The 21,092-nt window shown below is 40.6% G+C and overlaps 2 protein-coding genes across 3 annotated transcripts; both read left to right on the forward strand.

Annotated features, from left to right (window-relative positions):
* Positions 1–1,581: 1,581 nt before the first annotated feature.
* gdpd3a (glycerophosphodiester phosphodiesterase domain containing 3a) lies at positions 1,582–9,981 on the forward strand (the record flags this gene model as incomplete). Its single annotated transcript, XM_083930761.1, has 10 exons — positions 1,582–1,720; positions 2,000–2,042; positions 3,738–3,873; positions 5,540–5,585; positions 5,980–6,098; positions 7,223–7,312; positions 7,488–7,621; positions 7,919–7,978; positions 8,679–8,730; positions 9,853–9,981. 10 exons carry the CDS (start codon positions 1,582–1,584, stop codon positions 9,979–9,981), a joined length of 948 nt encoding a protein of 315 aa, XP_083786887.1.
* A 3,397-nt stretch (positions 9,982–13,378) lies between these two features.
* Positions 13,379–19,961, forward strand: ypel3 (yippee-like 3). Of its 2 annotated transcripts, none has more exons than XM_083931873.1 (5): positions 13,379–13,684; positions 15,222–15,340; positions 15,869–15,912; positions 16,755–16,863; positions 18,819–19,961. In XM_083931873.1, the coding sequence occupies exons 2-5, from the start codon at positions 15,224–15,226 to the stop codon at positions 18,906–18,908; spliced, it is 360 nt and encodes a 119-aa protein (XP_083787999.1). In that variant the 5' UTR covers positions 13,379–13,684; positions 15,222–15,223; the 3' UTR covers positions 18,909–19,961. The 2 variants fall into 2 exon arrangements, with proteins under 2 accessions (XP_083787999.1, XP_083788000.1); XM_083931874.1 differs by having other exon boundaries at positions 13,379–13,522.
* Positions 19,962–21,092: the final 1,131 nt, after the last annotated feature.

Raw genomic sequence — 21,092 nt, forward strand, 5'->3', positions numbered from 1 at the left:
CAATTTTTTAGAGTCATCAATTAGTTACCAAGACATTTTACAGCAAAGAGAATGAACGGAGCAATCCTCCAGTTAAAGGAGAGGTCAGCAGACGTGGAGCAGAGCTGTAGCTGCTGAGGTGCAGGCCTCATTAACTCTGCTTAGTTTTGCAGATGAAAACCACTGGTCATGTCTTCGGTGGCGCTCTTCAGAAGGTCGTCCATGACTGTTACCGTGGAGACACTGTTCAGCAGGTGTCACTGATTGTTACCGTGGAAACATGGCCTCGGGGTATAGCTAATTTTTTTTAAAATCCTTATTTTTGTGAGACTCTGTAACTTGCATCAGACTAAGCTCAGAGGAAAACGAAGACTAACAGTACAATCTAAAATATGCTTGTGAAACCGGCTCCAGAGGTTTCAAGAGTCATGGAAATGAACAGAGTCGTGTGGCATCTCACCGTGAAAGCCAACTTGCTTTTCCAGCCGTACAGCTTTCCCACCGTCCTATAACATGTCTGAGCATTGCTTCTCCATCCCACCCTGACATTCCCAGAGCCTTTGGCCGTCACTGGAATGCTTTTAAGTCAAAAAATCTGTCTGAAAACAGGAAAGTTTGACCATGACTCAGGACTATTTTGTGTGTGAAATAAAAAGGAGACACCTGCAAAAGTGAGAAAATGCTGGAAAAAGTAACAATGCGCTGCCGTGAATAGATTTCCCCCATTCTGGTGAAAACCAGGCTTGTAACATTTCAGAGCGGGCTCAGCCTGTCTGCATTTGTTTGTTGCATTCCAGCTTTGCTATTGAACCTGAACAATACAGCACTTCGCTCTGCTGACGTTGTGCTGTATGTATGGCGAGCGTGCATGCCTTTTTTTTATATACATATTTCTGGCCGTGTGGGTCAGAGTTGAGTTTACATATCTCTGCACACACCACATCCCCTTTGTCAAACACACACAGGCTAAGAATCCTGCTGCTGCACTCCCTGTGATGCCTTTTGTCTCTTATCAAACTGTAGTCTGTGCTCAAGTTCACATCAACACATGAAATATGGAAAGGACAATCAATGCAAACAGCTGTTTATTTATCATATGATGCATGTTGCATTACTAATGAGTGATTTCACTCTAATAAATGAGGCAGAATAAAAAAAAATCCTCGAAAAGTGTTTGCAGATGTGTCCAGGTGTGACACACACAAAGCCACCAATATCCCACTGAACAAAAGCAGGTTAAAGAGAGTGAAATAGTATTGCCACAGGGAGGGGAGAGGCCAGAGAGAGAGAGAGAAGTGAGGTGAGCTCTGAGTTAAGCGCTGGTGCTTTATTAACAGATTTTTACAGCTCTGAAGAAGCAAGAAGGAGACTTACTTCAGACTAACCAGTCTGTCCAGTTCCTTCTTATCGTCCGAGAGGGGCCGAGAGCTTTTGAATCTGTTCACACAAAGGAGGATTGTTGTTGGATCTTAATTATCTTGTGCTGAATGACACACTTGTCGGCTCAGTGGTGGTCGGTCAGTGTTTTTAATCAACTTTTTTGTACGCGAGGTCGTGCAGAGGCTCAGTCAGGAGCACACTGGACGTATTTGTGAAGGAAAGATGAGCAGTTTTCTGTACTTCATCCTCCCAGCTCTGGGTGGATACACTCTCACCTCGGTGTACCTGCTGAAGAATCCCCTCATTCTCCACAAGAGGAAACGCACGGCCTTTTACTGCACACACATCTCACACAGAGGAGGTAAGGGTCCACAGAAACTGCAAGTAGCCAAAGAGATAGATGAAGGGATGTTTTACTATTTACGTTTTTTTTTTTTGTTGTTTAAAAGGCGGTTTCATCCACTTTCTTTTGCACACTGTTGCCCCACAGAGATGTTGTTAAGCTTCTGCAAATAAATGAACTAACAAGGAGCATGTTGAAAAGAGAAGACAAATATTGGATCACCTCATCATGTGCTGCAAGGAAGGTATAGACTTAATGTAAGTGTTTCTCAGTCATAACTCCTTTGTTTGTCTCTAGGATGTGGAGAGAGGATCGAGAGCACGATGGAGGCGTTCACACAGTGAGTACTAGACTCAAGAGGTGAGCTGTGCTCTCAGAAACTGCTCTGAAGGCCTGTGACCAACTGAGCACCGTTCAGTTTCCATCAGAGTCCATCTTTTCTTTCGGCCTCGGAAGCTGACTGATAAATTGTCCCTGTGAGATGTTAACATGATGACGATGATGAAAACCGATTATGTGGAAATCCATGTGCAAAAATCCTAAAACGGTATAAATGACGTGCTGCTGTTCATGAAAGAAAAGTAACCATGGACACAGCCCTTTGTTTGCTATATTCATTGTTTTACATAGATGACGTTGTTTCCTGTAAATGTAGCATTTAAGAGACGGTGCACCACAGGCAAAAACACCCTTTTTTCATGCATTTAAAAAAACAACCCTAGAAACACAAACAAAACATGAAACAAAGACAACAAAGGGCAACATACACCCACACAGCCAAGTACGACAGAACGAAACACCCAACCGATGAAAACATAAAAAAGTGTTTTGTTCTCTTCTTTTTTGTTGTGTGGGTGAGTGTTCGCATTGACATCTTGGGCTATTTTGCTTCTATAACAGTCTTCTAGTCTAATCTTCTCTCATAGTGTCCAAAATAAACATTTAGGTGTTTATTTTACTACACAGGGTCTATTTGCATCTATGTATTTACATACCTGGACACTTATCTTCTTTTTTTGTGCAATAATGTCATTTTACTGCTCATTTCTGTCATATACAGTCATACAAATTGTATCTTATACAACTTTATTGTTTACTGTTTATTGATTTTTTTTTTATACTTTCTGTATTTATTAAGCTAAGAGTTTACTGGTTATCCTATACTCTATTTTTTATACCTCACTCTTGTTTTTAAGCTGCTGGAAAGTCAATATCCTTGCGAGAGTCATCCCAAAGGATCAATAAAGAGGAGTCTTAGTCTAAGTCTAAGTCTAAGTCCAGATTTCTCCTGATTCCACCAACATTTAGAAGTAGATAATGCCTCATTCGTATATTTAAACATAACATTTCAGAAAACTTGTAATACAAAAATAATTTTCTTAATGTAAGTCGCCAACCGAGGAAGTTTCACGGTGACATCTATCGTGTTTACCCTCTTCACCTGGAGTGTGAGTCTGACAATACATCACTTTAAAGGCCGTTTCGTCAAAGTGAGCCAGAAATCTTCACTTCAGCAGCACTTGCATCCACAAAGTGTCCACTTTAATTTCTATCTATATCCAGGTTTTTACAGTGGGGGTTGCTCAATTATAGAACATTTTATTCCTAAAAACAAGTTTTTTTCATGGCTCTTGACAGTATTCTCTGATTTATGGAGTGATAAAAAGAGATATCCTAAATCCGCTCTGTAAAAACCTTTGATTTGCATATGTCAACAAAATGAAACAAAACTTTTTAACCTGGCTTTATCTAATGTTCTGGAAATGTATGCAAATTAGCACATATTTTACAAAAGAATGCCTCATTTGCATATTTAAATATAACATTTCAGATAATGTTTAATACGAAAAAGAATTGTCTAAATGTAAGTAGATCACTGGGGAAGTTTCATGGTGACATCTATTAGTTAAAGATTTTACCCAATTCCCCTGAAGTGTCTTGTTAGAGGAGCAGAAGTGGGGTAAAGCTCTCTCACTCTAGCAGCCAAACGTGTATTCTCATCTTACCTCTTTCTGTACTGTACTTCTGTCTGCAGCGCCGTGCAGCAGGGCACGCAGATGCTGGAGATGGACTGTCACTTGACGTGTGACGGACATGTGGTTGTGTCACATGATGAGAATCTGCTGAGGCAGACCGGCCACAACGTCACCGCCTCCTCACTCAGACTACAGGTGAGAGGTCAGCTCCTATGGGGGCTGTCGGTCAGGACAAAGCGTAAGGACAAAGGTCATGAGGTCATGCTGTGACATAAGCTCTGGTCGAGGCCAAACAGGAAGTGGAAAAGGTTTGTTAGCAAAAAACAAGAGAAAGGGATTCTCATCTTGGCAAATAAATATCGCTCTATGTTTAAAGTTAGTCATGTGCTCAGTTTATTGTGCAGAATAGCTGCACAGAAGGCCAAATACTCACTTTAAACTTACCCATGATGCCTTGGAGCCACGACTCATGTTACTGCATTACTTCAGGTCAATATTTTTACTTCAGTGGGTCTTTTCAGTTAACCTTATTAATGCTGCTGTGGGGTCTGGCCCCTGATATGTATATACAGAGTGTCCCAAACAGATGTATACACACTTTAGCAGCTGATAACTAACGGATACCTTAAAGCTAAAGTATACTCTATGAGACCTGCAACAGTCGCTGCCTTGAGAGCAACAATAGAACGAAAATACACGCAAATACCAAGGGAAGTGTTTTGTGATGTGTGTGATTCCATTGCTTTGCGTTGTGAGCAGTTTCTCGACCACAACGGCCGTCAGTCTGAGAACAGGCGGTGAATTTCTATTACATTTTGAAAATGTATTGAACACCTACGTAGCAATTATTTAAAGTTTTTTGGGGACACCCTGTGAATGTAAAACATAAAAAACCTGCTACAAGCCACCATTAACCTGAGTCAACAACAACAATGAGCACGGAGGGTTGTGTGTGCTGAAGAGAGACATGTTTAAATTTACATTCACAGTAATCTGCAAGAGGATTAGGCTATTTATATCCACCTGGGTTTCCCTAACAAAATAAGAGTACTTGTTCACCTTTAGATGTCTTTCATGCGCAGATGCCCCAGTCGATCACATTTCAGCCCGGTTCAGAGTGGTCAGCTGCAGTGCTCGTGCTCAATACTGGACCAATTTTGTTTTTTAAAAACAAGGAAATACATGAGAAAAAGTCCAGAGTAAATAATACACACATTCCCCTTTAAGACATGTATGCAGAAATTGTCTGCTTGGAACAAAAAAATGTGTGTTTTTTTTCTGCAAAAAAAGTATAATTTCCATATTAAATTCCTTAAAAAAGAGATCTACTGTATGAATATACTAGTTTTATCATTGTGAATTCATATCTAACATTTTCCTGCTAGACACAAACTGTCTCTTACTTCACTGCAGCCCCGTTCTCAGTATGTGCTCTGGCAGCTTTATGTTTCTACATCACAAGTTTCTTTATAAATTGCAAATTTGAACAGGATTGACTCCCAAACTATGTGATGTCACAAATCATGTTTGTAGGCCCGCCCATTTAAACCAGATTTCCAATGAGCACAGAACAACTTTCCACTTCCACAGCGCATAAATGCTAGTCAGACAACATTTGCACATGCATCAGTCTGCACAGTGAAGTTCAAACATCCAACTGTGAGTTTGAGTAGAGCGGGATTACCGGATTATTGGATTACCTTCAAGTAAATGTTTGACTTTGCATCCAGTCAGGTCCCATGTCCCAACTCCACACTACACCAAGAATATCTCAAGATGTACAGCATGTCCATATCTGCATGGCAATCACAAGCAATATCATGATAGTATAACCTTTTAATATCACTTTCAATTATTTCAGGACTTGCCTCTGTATAAAGAGAGACTGGAGGTGACATTCTATGCAGGTGAGTTCCTCCTCTCATTTACTGATGGCCAATCATTAACAAAAAGACATTCAGAAGAAGTGAGTCACTAGGTGTGTGTGTGTGTGTGTGTATTGTGTGTGTGTATTGTGTGTGTGTGTGTGTGCGTGTGTGCGTGTGTGTGTGTGTGTGTGTGTGTGTGCGTGTGTGTGTGCGTGTGTGTGCAAGGGTGTGTGTGTGTGTGTGTGTGCGTGTGTGTGTGTGTGTGTGCGCGTGTGTGTGTGTGCGTGTGTGCGTGTGTGTGTGTGTATTGTGTGTTTGTGTGTGTGTGCGTGTGTGCGTGTGTGTGTGCGTGTGTGTGCATGGGTGTGTGTGTGTGTGTGTGTGTGTGTGTGCGTGTGTGCGTGTGTGACCTCCGTTTTCACGCCTCCTCCAGGTCGCTACAGCAGCGGTGCAGACAGGAAGTTCGCACTGCTGGAGGACGTGTTCAGGAAGTTCCCTGAACTGCCCGTCAGCATTGAGATCAAGGAGAACAACAAACAGTTGATAGAAAAGGTACAATACACCAAAAACAACACACACAACTCTTACCAGAGCAGCTTCAGCACTTTTCAAATGATGTGAAAGAATGTGTTCATGCTTTTGCGCTGCTCAGCGGTTATCCAGTCAAATGTCAAGAGTGTTTGTGGTGATGAGATTTAAATTACAGGCACTGTACACAGCACTGCAGATTGTGTGTTTTGTTTAGTTGTTGCTAATTTCCAACATACTCCAACATGTAAAAGGGATCTCTTTTGAAGTCAATGATACAGTACATGCTCATATCTCATTATTCTTCACATGTGCTCGGTGGTGGAATGTAACTAAGTACATTTACTCAAGTACGGTGTAAAGTACAATTTTATGATACTTTCTTGAGTATGTCCCTTTTATGCCACTTTATACTTCGACTCCACTGCACCTCATGGGTAAATATTTTACTTTTTACTCCATTACAGTTGTTACTCGTCACATTACAATTTGTCATACCATCCATGTCCAGTGAAAACAAAAAGAAAAAAATCAGATCGTCTGCAGGATGAAGTTTTCCTTTGTGTGTCGAGAAAATTGTCCTATTCTTAAGCTCAATATACGATTTAAAACCCCTCTTGGATCCATTATCACAAAGCTGCGTTTCTGTAGATTAAACTACAACAGTATAAGGAGCTAAAATTAGAACAACTTTAAATAGATAGATACTTTATTGTCATTGTATAGGGCAAAACAACAAAACTCAGTTTGGCAGTTTCACTATATACACATACCTATAAATAGAAATGAATATTAAAATATATTCGTAAAAGTCCTAAAATAAATAAGTAAATTAGCAGTTAAATGCAACACACACACATTGAGGCAGCAGTAATATTCATCCAGAAACATCATAAATAATAAAACATCAAAAGTACTGACAGGAAACCTTTTACTGCATAATGAGTGTTGGTTGATTTTACTTTTGCATACTTTCTACACATGTAGCTGATCATATCGACATACTTAAATAAGGTTTTAAAGGCAGGACTTTTACTTGCATTGGTGTATTTTCACACTGCGAAACTAGTACTTTTACTTAAGTTAAGGATCTGAATACTTCTTCCTCCACTGCATTTCATCTGTGACCCTCTCTTGTCTGTGTGCAGGTGTCTGACTTGGTTCGAAGCTACAACAGAGAGGAGCTCACTGTCTGGGCCTCTGTGAACGGCAGCATCTTGAAGGAATGCCGCAGAACGGTACATAGACCACCTGGGGGAGACAAAGTTACTCGTGCAGCATTTTACTATCAATTCACAGCTATTGTCACGCTTCTTTCCTCTTATAATATAGGTATTGCTTGATCAAAGCAGCTGGAGTTCAGCAGTAAACTGTGTCTGTGTTGACACTCTCTCTCTCTCTGCTTCCCTGTAGAACGGCTCCATGCCGTACAGTTTCTCTTTGAGTCGAGGTGTGCTGCTTCTGCTTCTCTTCTACAGTGGCCTGCTGCCCTTTGTGCCACTGGGAGAGAGTTTACTGCAGTTCTACCTGCCACGCATCTTCAACAGGTGTGGCTGCAGGAGTGTGTGTCTCTACATGTTGAGTCCATATGTGTGTGTGTTTGTGTGTTTGTTATACAGAGATTCCTTCCTCCCTCACTGCTCAGACTGTGACTGTACGTCGCAGCTGCATCCCACATGTTAATCTGAGTTTTACGTTAACTTGGCTGCAGGCCAGCTGATACATTAATCTGATTTCATGTGTTCTGAGATTCTTCTTCTGTCGCCGCATGTTCTGTTTGAGATAAATGTGTCACAGTACAGATGTATCTATTGTTTCTTTCTCTCTCTCTGTGTGTACTGAAGGACGTACATTCCTGAGCAGGGCATCCTGAGGAACACACTGGCCATCTCCTTGTTAGAAAAGTGAGTTTCCGCTGCAGCCTTCCTTACTCATTTTCTTTTGGTGTAGAAATTTGAAACGGTAATGAGAGGATCATTACCAAACATGCTGTGGAAAAAACCTTAAAGGACCGTTATTATGCACATTTTCAGGTTTAATGTTTAAAAAAACAGTGTACTTGTATTCAACCTCTGTCTGCAATGTGCGGTTTTGGGGCATGTCTCTTAAGCCCAGTCTGCTCTGATTGGTCAGCATTTCCAGGTCTTCAGCATCTGCGCTCTCTGTGCTCTCTGTGTCGTCATTGCAGCCGGGGAATGACTGTAATGACTTAGCGGCACTTTCTACCTATATGCTGTATAGTATAGTTTTGACATCACAACCGTACACAAGTCCTGGTGGCTCATTTAAAGACACAGTTTCTGAATACGGGCTGTGTGCATTTCTCTGCAGATTGAGTGTTTTGGATACTTTCACAGTATTTAAACAGCACCTCAATCTGCTTTATATATTTTTTTAAAGACACGGAGATGTCACATTTTTACAATATGGGACCTTTAAAGCATCACTGAGAACATTATATGCTTGGGATGAAGCTTTTATGCAGAATTAAAGCATTTTGGGGTACAATTATGCATCTTAATATCAGCAAATTCTAGTTTATGCTTTACTGCTGTTTGTGTAAGAACTGAATTATTCATATATTCATGCATGCTGTCATTTCAGAGTAACAATGAGGAAGAGCCTTTTTAAACACCTCGCAGCCCGTGGAATTCAGGTACGCAACCACATGCATGCATAAAAGCTGAGTATAGTATGTTTAGGTGCATCACAGAAATGCATAGAAAGTTTAGATAAAAAGAAGGAAACACAATTAAGTCATTAAAAATCTGACTTGTATGACCCAGTGTTTATCCTTCTCTACTGGTGAAGAGCTCCTGGGTATATCGGTGAAAGGAAAAACCTCACATCATAATTCCCTGGTGCAAAAACGAGAATGAAAAAGTAGATTTTTTTTTCTTGTCCCTGCCTGTGAACCGTAGGACTTAACAAAACCACTTAATGGTTAAACGCACATTACACTTTCAGTATATCATCAGAGTCAAACAGTAACGCTCTCGCAGCCTCTCTGAGTGTCTTGGATGCATCACCTCTTACCCGATGTGAGCAATATCCGCTGGGATGAGGTCACTCCTGTCATTAGGCCATGAGTGGTCACTGAATAGTTGGAGCATGAAAACAACTGAAGTCATATGTCACGTCCTTGTCAGCTGCTGAGGGCCTCAACGCATTTGAGTAATTCTGAGGTAGGGACAAAGAAGAGCTCTCCCCCTCATTATTCACATGAAAACAAGGATGGGATTGGAAGAGCTCCACACTCAAGGAAACAGTAGACATCTTAGTAGACATATTAAAAACATCAAAATAGAAAGTAGAACAAGATCTCTATAACACAGAATTTATCATATCAATGGGCAATGTGTTAAATGTACATAAATCCACTTTACATTCTAGTATGTGTACAGTACACAGGAATTTATCAGGAATATGACAATGCTGCTGCCATGGCATAGATATCAAATATTTGTATAAACTGTAGTCTCAACAAGCAGCGATTTATGCTGATATCTATTTTATTTGTCCGTCATATCTGGGACAACTACTACCCTCCATACGTAGGACAACAGGGTTTGTGTTTTATTCACGTTGAAGTCACGTGCTGACGCTCAATATTGCACAAAGGATGAAAGGGAAACAGACGCTATATGATTTAAACTTTCACCCTAGTTTTGTTGACATTGGCTTTACACCTGTGTTTGAGAATGTGATTTTAAGTATGTTCTGGTGTCCAGGGCCTGAAACAGATCTTTACAGTTGAGCAATATAACTGTTATTGCAGGTGCATCTGTTTGTGTGCAATGAAGACGAAGACATAAAGGCTGCGTTTGAAGTGGGGGCCACAGGGGTGATGAGTGACTACCCGACGCTTCTGTCGAGCTACCTCGGCAGAAACAGGAGTCAGGATTGACCCCAAACACAGCCTCACGTGACAGCAATCAATAACCCAGATCCCTGATGAAAGAGGATTATGTAAAGAAAAGAGTGTGAAAGAGAAGTACATGCGAGACCCATTTATTTTTTACTGTGACAAGATTAGTGGAGGAGTTGTTTGTCGAACTATTAAACCCCATGCAGTGCGAACACAACTATCATTCAACTCATTATAATCTCAATCCTTAATCACTGTTGATAGAATTATCTGCAACTTGTTCATTTCTACGGCCTCCACCCTAAGTATGTCAGACACAGCCCTGAGATTAAAGAAACAGTCAGGGATTCTTTCTCAGCAACAAATCTAAGGCTGCGCTCACACCAATTCAGGCGTTGCGGTGAAAATGGCCATTCATTCGAGTATGGGTATTGTGTTTACACTGCGGCGATAGCGACCACAGGGGATGGCAAAAAAAAAACACAGTGGCTTGTGGGGAAAAGTTGAAACACAATCAACTTTTGGTGAAACTCAACCCTAACGTCACTCTGCAGTGGCCAATCACGTAACAGGTGATTGGACCGGAAGATGCCCGTGGGAAAGGCCACCTTCTGGATTGAGACAACACGGCGTCACACAAACTGGACATTTAAGTGACACTCCTACATCGCCACACAAACCCTGCAGTATTTGCTGCAAAGCCTGATTTGGTGTGAATGCATCCTATATGTTTTTGTTACCAGCCGCAACAGCAATGCTGAGATTGTGGGGAACTACCACAGAGGTAGTTTTGAGTATTTTGCTTTCCAACTGTGCAAGATAGTGGGTTTGGTCCACTTCATAGAATAACTGGACATTCTGAGGATGCTCCAAAGCCAAATTTCTCCAATGAGGCAAATATCCATTTCAGATTTATCTCATCAAAAGCTTTTTCTGCATCAAGGAACACTATGGAGGCTCCTGTTTGCTGGGGAGACTAATAATGTATAAAACTGAACAGTCTGTGTGTTTTACTGGATGACTTATTCAATAAAAATGCTTTGATCTGGATGGATTATGTAAGGAATCATCTTTTTTAGTCTGTGACCCAGAGCTACGATTTTTATCTCTGTGTTTGTTGGTATAGTCCAGAGTTTTGTTTTATTTCACTTGTCAGTTTGTGAAAAAAGTGGTGCTAGGAGTGTTTGCAGCTGGGGTGAATGTTTAACCAGCTGGCCCATATCATCTGACATCCAGTTTCTTATGATAAGAGAGTAAACGTGATGTTGTTTCGACTGTCTCGTGTTATTTTCTGACATTTTTGGATTTGTTTAATCAAGTGCTGGACTTAAGAAGTAAATTATCTGGGACAGATCGCATGAGTTTATGCTTTTACAGTGATTCGTACTCTATTAGGATGAAAAGAAAACAAATGTGGGTTTGAAATGAAAGCAAATAAAAGTTATTTTTCTACAAATATATTAATTTGCTTGAGTACAGTGTTATATATATAGTATTTGTTCAAAACAATCCCTCATCTACTATACAGGCACATAAACACTGAATGTTTACATGTGCAGTCAACCTCACCTATGTCCTTGATTTCCCAGGCTGCGGTCAAAGTCCGTCCACACCGCTGGGATAATGATCAACCGGTCTGTTTGAAAACAAAGGCTGTATTTTTCTGATCTGCTTGGCTGTGCTTTGCAGTGTGACAAGTGGGTTAATGGAATATGAGTGGATCAGTGCAGACTGAGGTATTTGATACAGTAGATGCAAAGTTTAAATAAAAAACCCATAGAAGTAAGGCTCTCGTGATCACACAACCAGAGCTGCCGTTAAAGACACAGAGGGCATTTTAACAGTAATATTTCTGGAAATCTAAGGTTTATTGACATTAAGTGGGAATTAGATTCACGTTACACATGCTGGGACTAAATACCTTGAACCTTTTTGCTGATTTGTCAATTGACTTGAACAATAATCTGCAGCAATTGGGATAAACAATAAATTGTTTTCACCATTTCTGCAAGGAAAAATAAATACCAATCTTCAAATATGGTTATTTGGTGTTTACCTTAATTTCATATGATTGTAAACAGAATATCTTTGGGTTTTGGATGGTTGGTCAGAAAAAAAACAACATATGAAGACGTCAGAAACTTGTGATGGAGATGCAGATTAATCAGTAATGAAAATATTCATTAACAGACCTGCTTTTCTAGCCACATTTAGGCTGGAGCATCATGTGCATACAACATAAAGCAAACACACACCCTCGGGACAGTAATGCAGATAAATCAAGAAACCACAACAATCAAACCTCCTCCCAATCCTTCCTGTCCAAACATATCAAAGACCTCCTGAATCTTGTCACGAAGCTGCAAATACTTGTTCCTTACAGTGTGTAAATGTGATCAGTTTGCAGCCAGTCTCAAGGAAGTGTATCCCAAATCCATCAGCAGGATATGATCATAACCCTCAAACAGCATTTTTTTCACAACTTGATTTGCAAATTCTCACAAACATCATGTGCCACAAACAAGAACAGTTCAGCATCATACTTGCCTTTCAATTAACATTACAATCTTACATTATGATGACATAACATAAGTAAATTTAAGAAGTGAGCGTACTTAAATACACAATTAAAAAGGAAGTAAAAAATAAAACAATAAATACAAAATAAATAAACTGTAAATTGAATTGAAAAGTAGGCTTTGTAATCACATTTCCTTCTTGTAGTATATCAGCTGTATAAGACTTAGATTTCTCTTTATTGATCCCTTTGGGGTGAACTCCATCAAGGAAATTGAGTTTAAGGGAGGTAAAAAAAAAAAAATACAGGATAACTCTTAGCTAAATAAATGCAGAAAGTATAAAAAAAACAATAAACAGTAAGCAATAAACTCTTAGTTAAATATGTATGAGGTAGATGGAAGAATACAGGTCAAATAAAATTCACAGAAAGTTAAATCAGAGAAGTTCAATGTAGAGGAAATGTATAAGATCAAATATGTATGACTGTATATGACAGGAATGAGCAGTAAGATTGAATTATTGCACTGAAGTGGTTGATAAAGTTATTGCACAAAGAAAAGAAGATAGGTGTCCAGTTCTATGAGTAGATTATTAATTGTGATTGGCTCCCACTCCTCCTGTAAATACTTTTTTCTTATTATTAATAAACTCAAAAACATTCCGAATTAGAGGCCGGTCGAGATTTTTTTTAAATGTAGCTTTATGGATGTGAAATGCTCCTTGTAGATGTAATAATTTGACACCACGCAGCATTTATGAGACATCAACAGTCAAGCTGATAGCCATAAAGGGCTCATGTGAACTCGGCTCTGATTGGTTGACCCACATTCTAGACGTCACCCGCCGCCTCCCATTGGTCGAGGGGGATTTGTTTTGCACTCTCCAGACTTCCTCCTCTGTGTGTTTTCATAAACAATCCACATTTTTCTCCCGCCGGGGCCGCCGCCACACTGTCCTCCCTGTCAGCCTGCCAGCATTGTCGGATCCCCCAGCTCCTGTTTTTACCGAAGGCCGTGAAGGAACTGTGTCTGCGGGTTCACATTCAAACGAACAGACGCGGGTAAAAAAAACGGCAACAGACCGGAGAGGCTGTCTTTATTGTGCTCGACTGTTGGGACGCGAGGCGACCCCACAATAACGTTACCTGTTTTAATTAGATGCTTTTCGGCTGTGGTTCACATTGGTCTGCCGTGTAGACTAAGAGGAGCTTCGGTATTTGCAGGTGAGTGGACGGACGGGTGAATTATCCTGCAGTGCGCACCGCCGTCCGTAGCTCCTCCGTGGTGCTAACACGCAGAGCTAGGTCCGAGCTAGTGGCCCATTCTCCCGCAGCTGACACATGTATCAGGCCGCCGTGTCGTTATTTAGCGACTGACGCACGGTCACCGGTGCGGGACGGGGCAGAAGAAGCGCAGCACACGTTTGCAGGGACTTTGAATTTGGGTTGGCATCTAATAAGGCGAGGATTGTTTGTTGTTTTATTATTAACCAGGAAGCAAACCCGCCTGGTAGCCTGTGTCCTACTGTGTCCTACTGTATCTGTGTGTTCAATATCACTGCAGGCTTCGTCAGTTTAACTATGTCAGCCTCTGCACACAGTGACAGTAAGAAGAGACATGATTACAGCACGTGATTAGAGCACTTATTTTTCTATTCACCTGTTTTTCACCTACTTGTATGTCTGCATAATAGTTGTGTTTATTTTTTAGCTGCCCTTTGTTCAACTTCGTTGTGCTTTTTTTTGCTGTATGTCTTAAGTCTGTGTTCCTGTAAATTGTTCTTGTAACTGTTTAAATACGTTGGACAAATTCCTTGTGTATGTATACACATACATGAGAATAAATCTTATTCTGATTCAATGTAGAGCTGCAAAGATTAATTGATTAGTTGTCAACTATTATTATTATTATTATTTATAATCAGTTTGATGATTTTTCTAATACTCTGATCCCAGCTTTATAAATGTGAATAAGTTCTGGTTTCTTTACTTGTACATGACAGGGAACAGAACATCTTGTGGACAAAAGACATGACTTTGCGAAACACTGATCGACATTTTTTCCACCATTTTCTGACGTTTTATAGACCAAAAAACAAATTGATTAATTGTTAAAATGATCGGCAGATTAAACTGCTGCTGTGTACACTCATTTCTTCCAGGAAAATAAAAAATGATGAAATGTTTAAATGATGATAACAATAATGTCAGAATTGTAAATCTAAATTATGAGATACAAAGTCAAAGTTTAGATTTCTTAAGTCAAAGTTATAAGGGCGTTAATCATACCTTATCATTTTGACTTCAAAACTCTAACTTAATCATAAACTTTGGACCTACTTTGCTTCCTAACTTTTCATCTTTTTTTCTTTTACTGGTGGAAATGGACCTCGTAGTTTTTATTTAAATTGGTCAATAAAAGAGTGAAGAGATTAAAAAAAAAAAAGAAAAGTGTCAAACTCAAAAGTTATCTGAGCCTGACCTTATCTTAACACTCTCTCCAAACACAGTAATGATGAATATAAGCCAGCCCAGGATTCGTACAACTGTCACCAACACATACCTGTCTGAAAATTGAAATTGATTGTCAGAATGAATGTTGACTAATCAGTTCCTGTGTCACAGTTTATCAGGTCAGGTTATGTTGGGGGGAAAGTCTTTTTTATTGCTATAATTAGATGTGTTATCAGCTGTTGTAAAACCTGTTTAATGTACAACAACAAACACCCGTCCTGCTTGCTCCTTCCCTCTCCCTCCTCAGCCATGGTGAAGCTGACGAAGGCCAAGACATTCCAGGCTTACCTGGACTCCTGCCACCGTCGCTACAGCTGTGTGCACTGCCGCGCCCATCTGGCCAACCATGACGATCTCATCTCCAAGGTGCGTGCGCTGCTGCTCTTTTGTTATTAATAATCATCTCAGGTGGCTCATAATAGCATCGCCTCATACTCTCGCATAGTTTAAAAACTAGCAAAACTGGAAAAACTGGACTGACATAGAACACAAATAAATCTCCTGGAGTTGGATCACATTTTGGAAATAAAAAGAGTTCGCATCCTGGCTGGGGCCTTTCTGTGTGGAGTTTGCATGTTCTCCCCGTGTCTGCGTGGGTTTCCTCCGGGTTCTCCGGTTTCCTCCCACAGTCCAAAGACATGCACGTGTTAGGTTAATTGATGACTCTAAAATTGCCTGTAGGTGTGAATGGTTGTCTGTCTCTGTTCGTCTCTATGTGCCCTGCGATAGACTGGCGTCCTGTCCAGGGTTTACCCCGCCTCACGCCCAATGTCAGCTGGGATCGGCTCCAGCCCCCCCGCGACCCCGACAGGGACAAGCGGTTGAAGATGAATGAATAATTATTATTATTATGCTTTGTTTGATGATGTACACATTTTCCTCCATGTCTCCTAGTCTTTCCAAGGCAGTCAAGGCCGAGCCTACCTCTTCAACTCTGTGTGAGTATTTTGTTTTTAGATATTACCACGCATCAGCACATTGAATGTACAGAAGTGGTAGTTACTGGTCTTTTTTTGGGGACGGCGGGTAAGAGGGAAACCAGCGCTAAAATGGAGCGTTTCAGTCAGAGAGTGAATAAAGGTATATTCAGACAGACAGGAAATATGAGGAAAATAACGTGTTTATAAACATTAAAGCATGTAAACATGTTCTAGTAGAAACCCAAAAGACAAGTACAAGAAAATGTCCCCTTTTAATTGTTCCTATGTATCAAACCTACTTTGTCAAATCTTGTAAAGTCTTATCAGATTAGATGAGTGGCCTCTTGAGAATTTTTGTAGGTCAAAGAAACAAAAATAAGTTGGTGAATCTATGATCTTCTTTGTTTTCCAAGCAAATCGCTTCATTATTTCAATAGTGGAGTTGAACAAACCACATTTTCAACAGATAATTTGATTTTCTCTCTGGTGAACCTTGAAGTTTACTTTAGTCTCGCTAGTTTCTGGGTCGGTGGGTCAGAAGTACACTGTCTCTAACCCTAAAACAGGAGCCCCTTAAATAACTCCAGCACTAAATCTAACTTCAAGGTTTAAATTGAATAGATGCTGATAATCTGTTTTTGTTAAGCTCTGTTCTAAATTCTTTCATGGAAATGACATCCTCCCCATGACTGTTTCATGACCTTTTTTTCCCCTTAAAAGAGACAATATCAGACGAGAGGTCCTTGTTTGGTTCACAGTAGTCTCTTAGTGCATGGTAAGGAGAGTAGTTCAATTGCTGCAAAGCCATCTGTGAATCAGACAGGAGCCGTCATTTGACAATACTGCATCTCTGGTTTCAGGGTGAACGTCGGCTGTGGTCCTGCCGAGGAGAGGCTGCTGCTCACGGGGCTTCACGCAGTCGCCGACATCTATTGTGAAAACTGTCACACCACGCTGGGCTGGAAATATGTGAGTACATCAGCGTGTGAGTAATATGCTGGCTTGTTCATCGTGTAGCTGCTTTTTATGTTTGGCAGAACGGGTTAACGCAGTTCAACCTTAGATTTCCCCTGCAGACGGCGCCCCGTAAACATACGCAGGATGTGGTGTTCTATGATGTGCCGTGCATTTGCCGCACTTACTTTCATTCAGTCATCCGCTGTGTTGGAGAACATCAGTCACGCTGGACAGAGGGTTTGCAGTGGAGATGGTTTTGCCCGATGTGCCTTATGGAAAAGCAGAAGCTTGCTGAGCCTGTTTTCAACTTTCTTAATGTTATCTTAATCATCAGCAATCTCCAGCGGCATCAGAAACTTGTAGGAGAAAAAGCACGCAGCCCAAGCTGAGCAATCACAGTTTTTTGGGTGCCCACATCGTCCTCATGCTGTAGCCCCGATATGTAATCACATTTTTGAGCACATTAGTTACAGTGAAGCTTACATGCGTAGAACCATAACCTTTTAACCCCCAATTTATTTTTCTTTACACATATTATGATGTTGTTGCAGATAACATGATGTTTTTTTTTTTATATTCCCATGAGGAAATAGGATAATAATGGACAATAGTTTCCGATGTAAAGCACACATTGCCAGATATTAACAGTATTCCCTCTTTTTTCACACTAATAATATGCTACAATGTTAAAATAAATGTATTCATTTTGCAGGCTACAAATACCCGTGACCACTAAGTTAAAGAATCAACTGACTCCTGGTCGCACTCACACTGTCCATCCGTACCGTGCCCAAACAGGTTTTACGGGTAAAGGCTAGTTCGTTTGACCAGTGTGAGTGCAACCGCACCGCACCGCGCCTAGCTGTGGCCCGCTTGCTGGTCACGGACCGTTTGGGAGAGGTGGGCTTTTGTAAAGCACGTTTGCACATGTACGAGCACGAGCGTGCGCGCGCCCTGTTGCATTTTATGTGCACCTGTCTGGACATAGAAAAAAGAAGGACAGACCATGCGTGGACATTTAAAACAATGGCGGCGAAAGGTTCACGTTGGTGTGATGCGGAGGTGGAGTGTTTACTGCAGATTTGGTCGGATGAAAATATTCAAAAACAGTCGACAAGACGCAAAAAAACTCTGAGGTCTGTGGAAAGATTTTTAAACAAAGCCACGCATCGCCATGACGTCAATCAATGCGTGTGACGTGTTACAGCGTGATGATGTATAGGCAGGCAAGAAGCATTGTGAGTACAAACGGGCCTGGGCCGATGGGGGACAAGTACCCTAAAGCACGAGGCAGGGTACAGACGGACAGTGTGAGTGTCCAGTTCAAATGTGCTTTGAAATTGGGCTGCACAAATATATAAATCGTGACGACAATTCTGGGTTTCCCAAAAGTAAATGAACATGATTGACTATGATATTGATGTTTGAAATGCACTTTCCACTCATAGCAAACTGTCATGCTGCTGTTTTTTCACACCGTAAAGCGCCTGTGAAAAACACTTAATGTTCTGCCTGCAGTCCAGGGTAGAAGAGTAGACTTGCATACAAGAAAGAAAATCAAATGTCTGGAGCAGAAGGCAAAGAGCTAGTCCCTTTTGGGTACATTTTTATCAATGTTTTGCTTCTAGGAGATGCACTAAATTCTGGTGAAGAACCATACTTTAATTCGTATTTGCATGCAAACATTATTTTAATTAGTAGGAATGTTGCACAACGTGTGAGTCAAAGCTGTGCTCTGTTAATTATTGGTAAAAAGTTTTAGTACATTTTTATTTATATTTTGCTCCCAGGAGATGCACTGAGAAACCAGTCTCACTTTGATGCACATATGTGTACATTAACAGTAATGCAGCACAAAATGAAAGTGAAAGCAGTGTCTTTTATGAAACTAGTACTGCCTGGTACATAAGCATGGTATAAATCGGATTAAATCTACTTTTCAATAACCCTTGTGTACCTCCCTGCAGGAACAAGCCTTTGAGCTGAGTCAGAAGTACAAGGAGGGGAAGTTTATCATCGAGCTGTCCCACATGATAAAGGACAACGGCTGGGATTGAGAGGGGAAATCTTCATCTTTCTTCATGACTTTTGCAAAAGTTGCGTCCCCTCAACTTAAAAGAGGTTCCAGTGTAGCTTCCTCATCCCGCGTATGAGCCATCGCTGTGCCACACTTTCACTTCGTACGGATTTGCCAGGAAATAGCATGTGATGCCTTTGTCTTTTTCTGTTCTTCATGTTTTTTCCAGCGACCACGACAACACATTTGCTGATATCGCTATCCCAATTGCTAGTTGTGCTGGGACATGGACTGAATGAGTGCAGGGTTTGTGTGTTGTGTGAAAGACTGGGAGATGTAGTCACACAGGCACGTGTGCGTGTTGGGTTTTAAAGCGTGTGTTTGAGTGATGACCGCTAAACCGCCTCGCTCTGTGGGGGTCGAGGCCGGTGCGAGTCAAATAATCTGACCTTACACATCAGATGCAGGTATTTGGGTTTTCCTTTTGAGTTTAAAGTGCACATTTAGACATATCTGGCCGAAACGGAGAACAGTATATCGGCCCGTTTAACCCGTAGATCATTTTATGTGTGATGGAAGGGTATGGGAGTGCTTAAAGCAGTGGGAGGGCTTTTTATCAGTGGAAATCCATGTTTTTTTATGGTGAGATGAGTAATACTTGTTCATATTTTGCTAAAGGCAATCAGGATTGAATTAGTGATGTTTAAGCCCACTTTAAATTCTTAAATCTGGCGTATGAGTGTTACTGCTTGTAGGTATACATTTTAGTGTGTGTGTGTGTGTGTGCGCGTGTGTGCGCGTGCTGAGATGTCTTAAAGTGGATGTTGTTGAGAAGCATTAGCCTGGGTTTCACATCTAGAGTTTCCACTACACAGTTGGGATATCTTCACTTTTACGTAATGCTGATGAGATCTATCCTACATGTGTTTGTGTATATCCTAACACGGAGCTGCCCCTTACATTTACTCAATCGTGTTAGAGCGAGTCAAAGTGTGATTAGGATTATGTAGCATATTTATGGTGATTTTTAATGTCTGCTTCTTTCATTAAAGTGTATTATTTTAACCTAATCTTTCATTAAAGTACAGTGTGTCTGTAACCAGTGTTCTTGTAGTATGTAATGTCTCTGATTCCCACACACACATACGTAAATCATTATTATAAGTTAAAAGAATTATAGATGCTGAGGGAAAGTAATGAGCACAAAAGACAACATGCACCACTTGAGAACTGTGTTGGAACAAAGTGTTCTCAAGTTACCAGTTTTAGTTTGTGATCATGACAATGTGGCTTTTAAAGGTCCCATATTGTAAAAAGTGAGGTTTTCATGTCTTTTTTCATTATAAAGCAGATTATGGCACTGTAAATACTGTTGAAGTATCAAAACACTCAATCCACAGGGAAATGCACACAGCCTGTATTCAGAAACTGCCTTTAAACGAGCCGTCAGGATTTATGTACTGTTGTGATCTCACAATTGTAGTATATATATAGGTAGAAAGTGCTGCTGAAGTGCCTTTACAGTTCCTCAGCTGCAATGATGGTAGCTAGAGAGAATGCAGATGCTGATGACCCGGACACACTGACCAATCAGAGCAGACTGGGCTTCTTCGGGAGGGAGTCTTAAAGAGACAGGTGCTAAAACAGAGTGTTTCAGACAGAAGGTGAATACAGGTGTACTCAGACAGACAGTGTGAGAAAAATGTTTTTTTTGAACATTTAAAGCATGTAAACGTTCACGTAAAAACCCCAAATACAAATGTGAACCTGAAAATGAGAACAATACGGGACCTTTAATGACGTTAGTGGAGCTCTCATTTACAGGGGGACTTGTCAGTAAATCAGCCAGCAGATGGTGATGTTGGTACTGTTCGTTTATGGGTATCCTGGTACATACAATTATATTATAACTTATATGTATATAATATCACTGTTACTGGTTACATTTGGATACTGGAAACAGCCCCACAACAATAAGGGTTTGATTCCAAAAGATGTTCTAACATTTAAATAAAACGTAAAAAGAAAAAAGTTAAGTAATGAAATGGTCAGATTATAATAATATATCACAACAACTAGTATTGAGTGGTCTTACAACACAGGGCAGTTTGCTGAAATATTAAAAACGATTCAGCTTGTTTCCCACAAAAGCAGAAGAAAGTAATTTAATTTTTCCCGTCAACATTGATACATATTCTCATCTTACTGTAAGGCACTGATTGTT

Source organism: Echiichthys vipera (assembly GCF_963691815.1).
Source record: "Echiichthys vipera genome assembly, chromosome: 17".
Taxonomy (NCBI): domain Eukaryota; kingdom Metazoa; phylum Chordata; class Actinopteri; order Perciformes; family Trachinidae; genus Echiichthys; species Echiichthys vipera.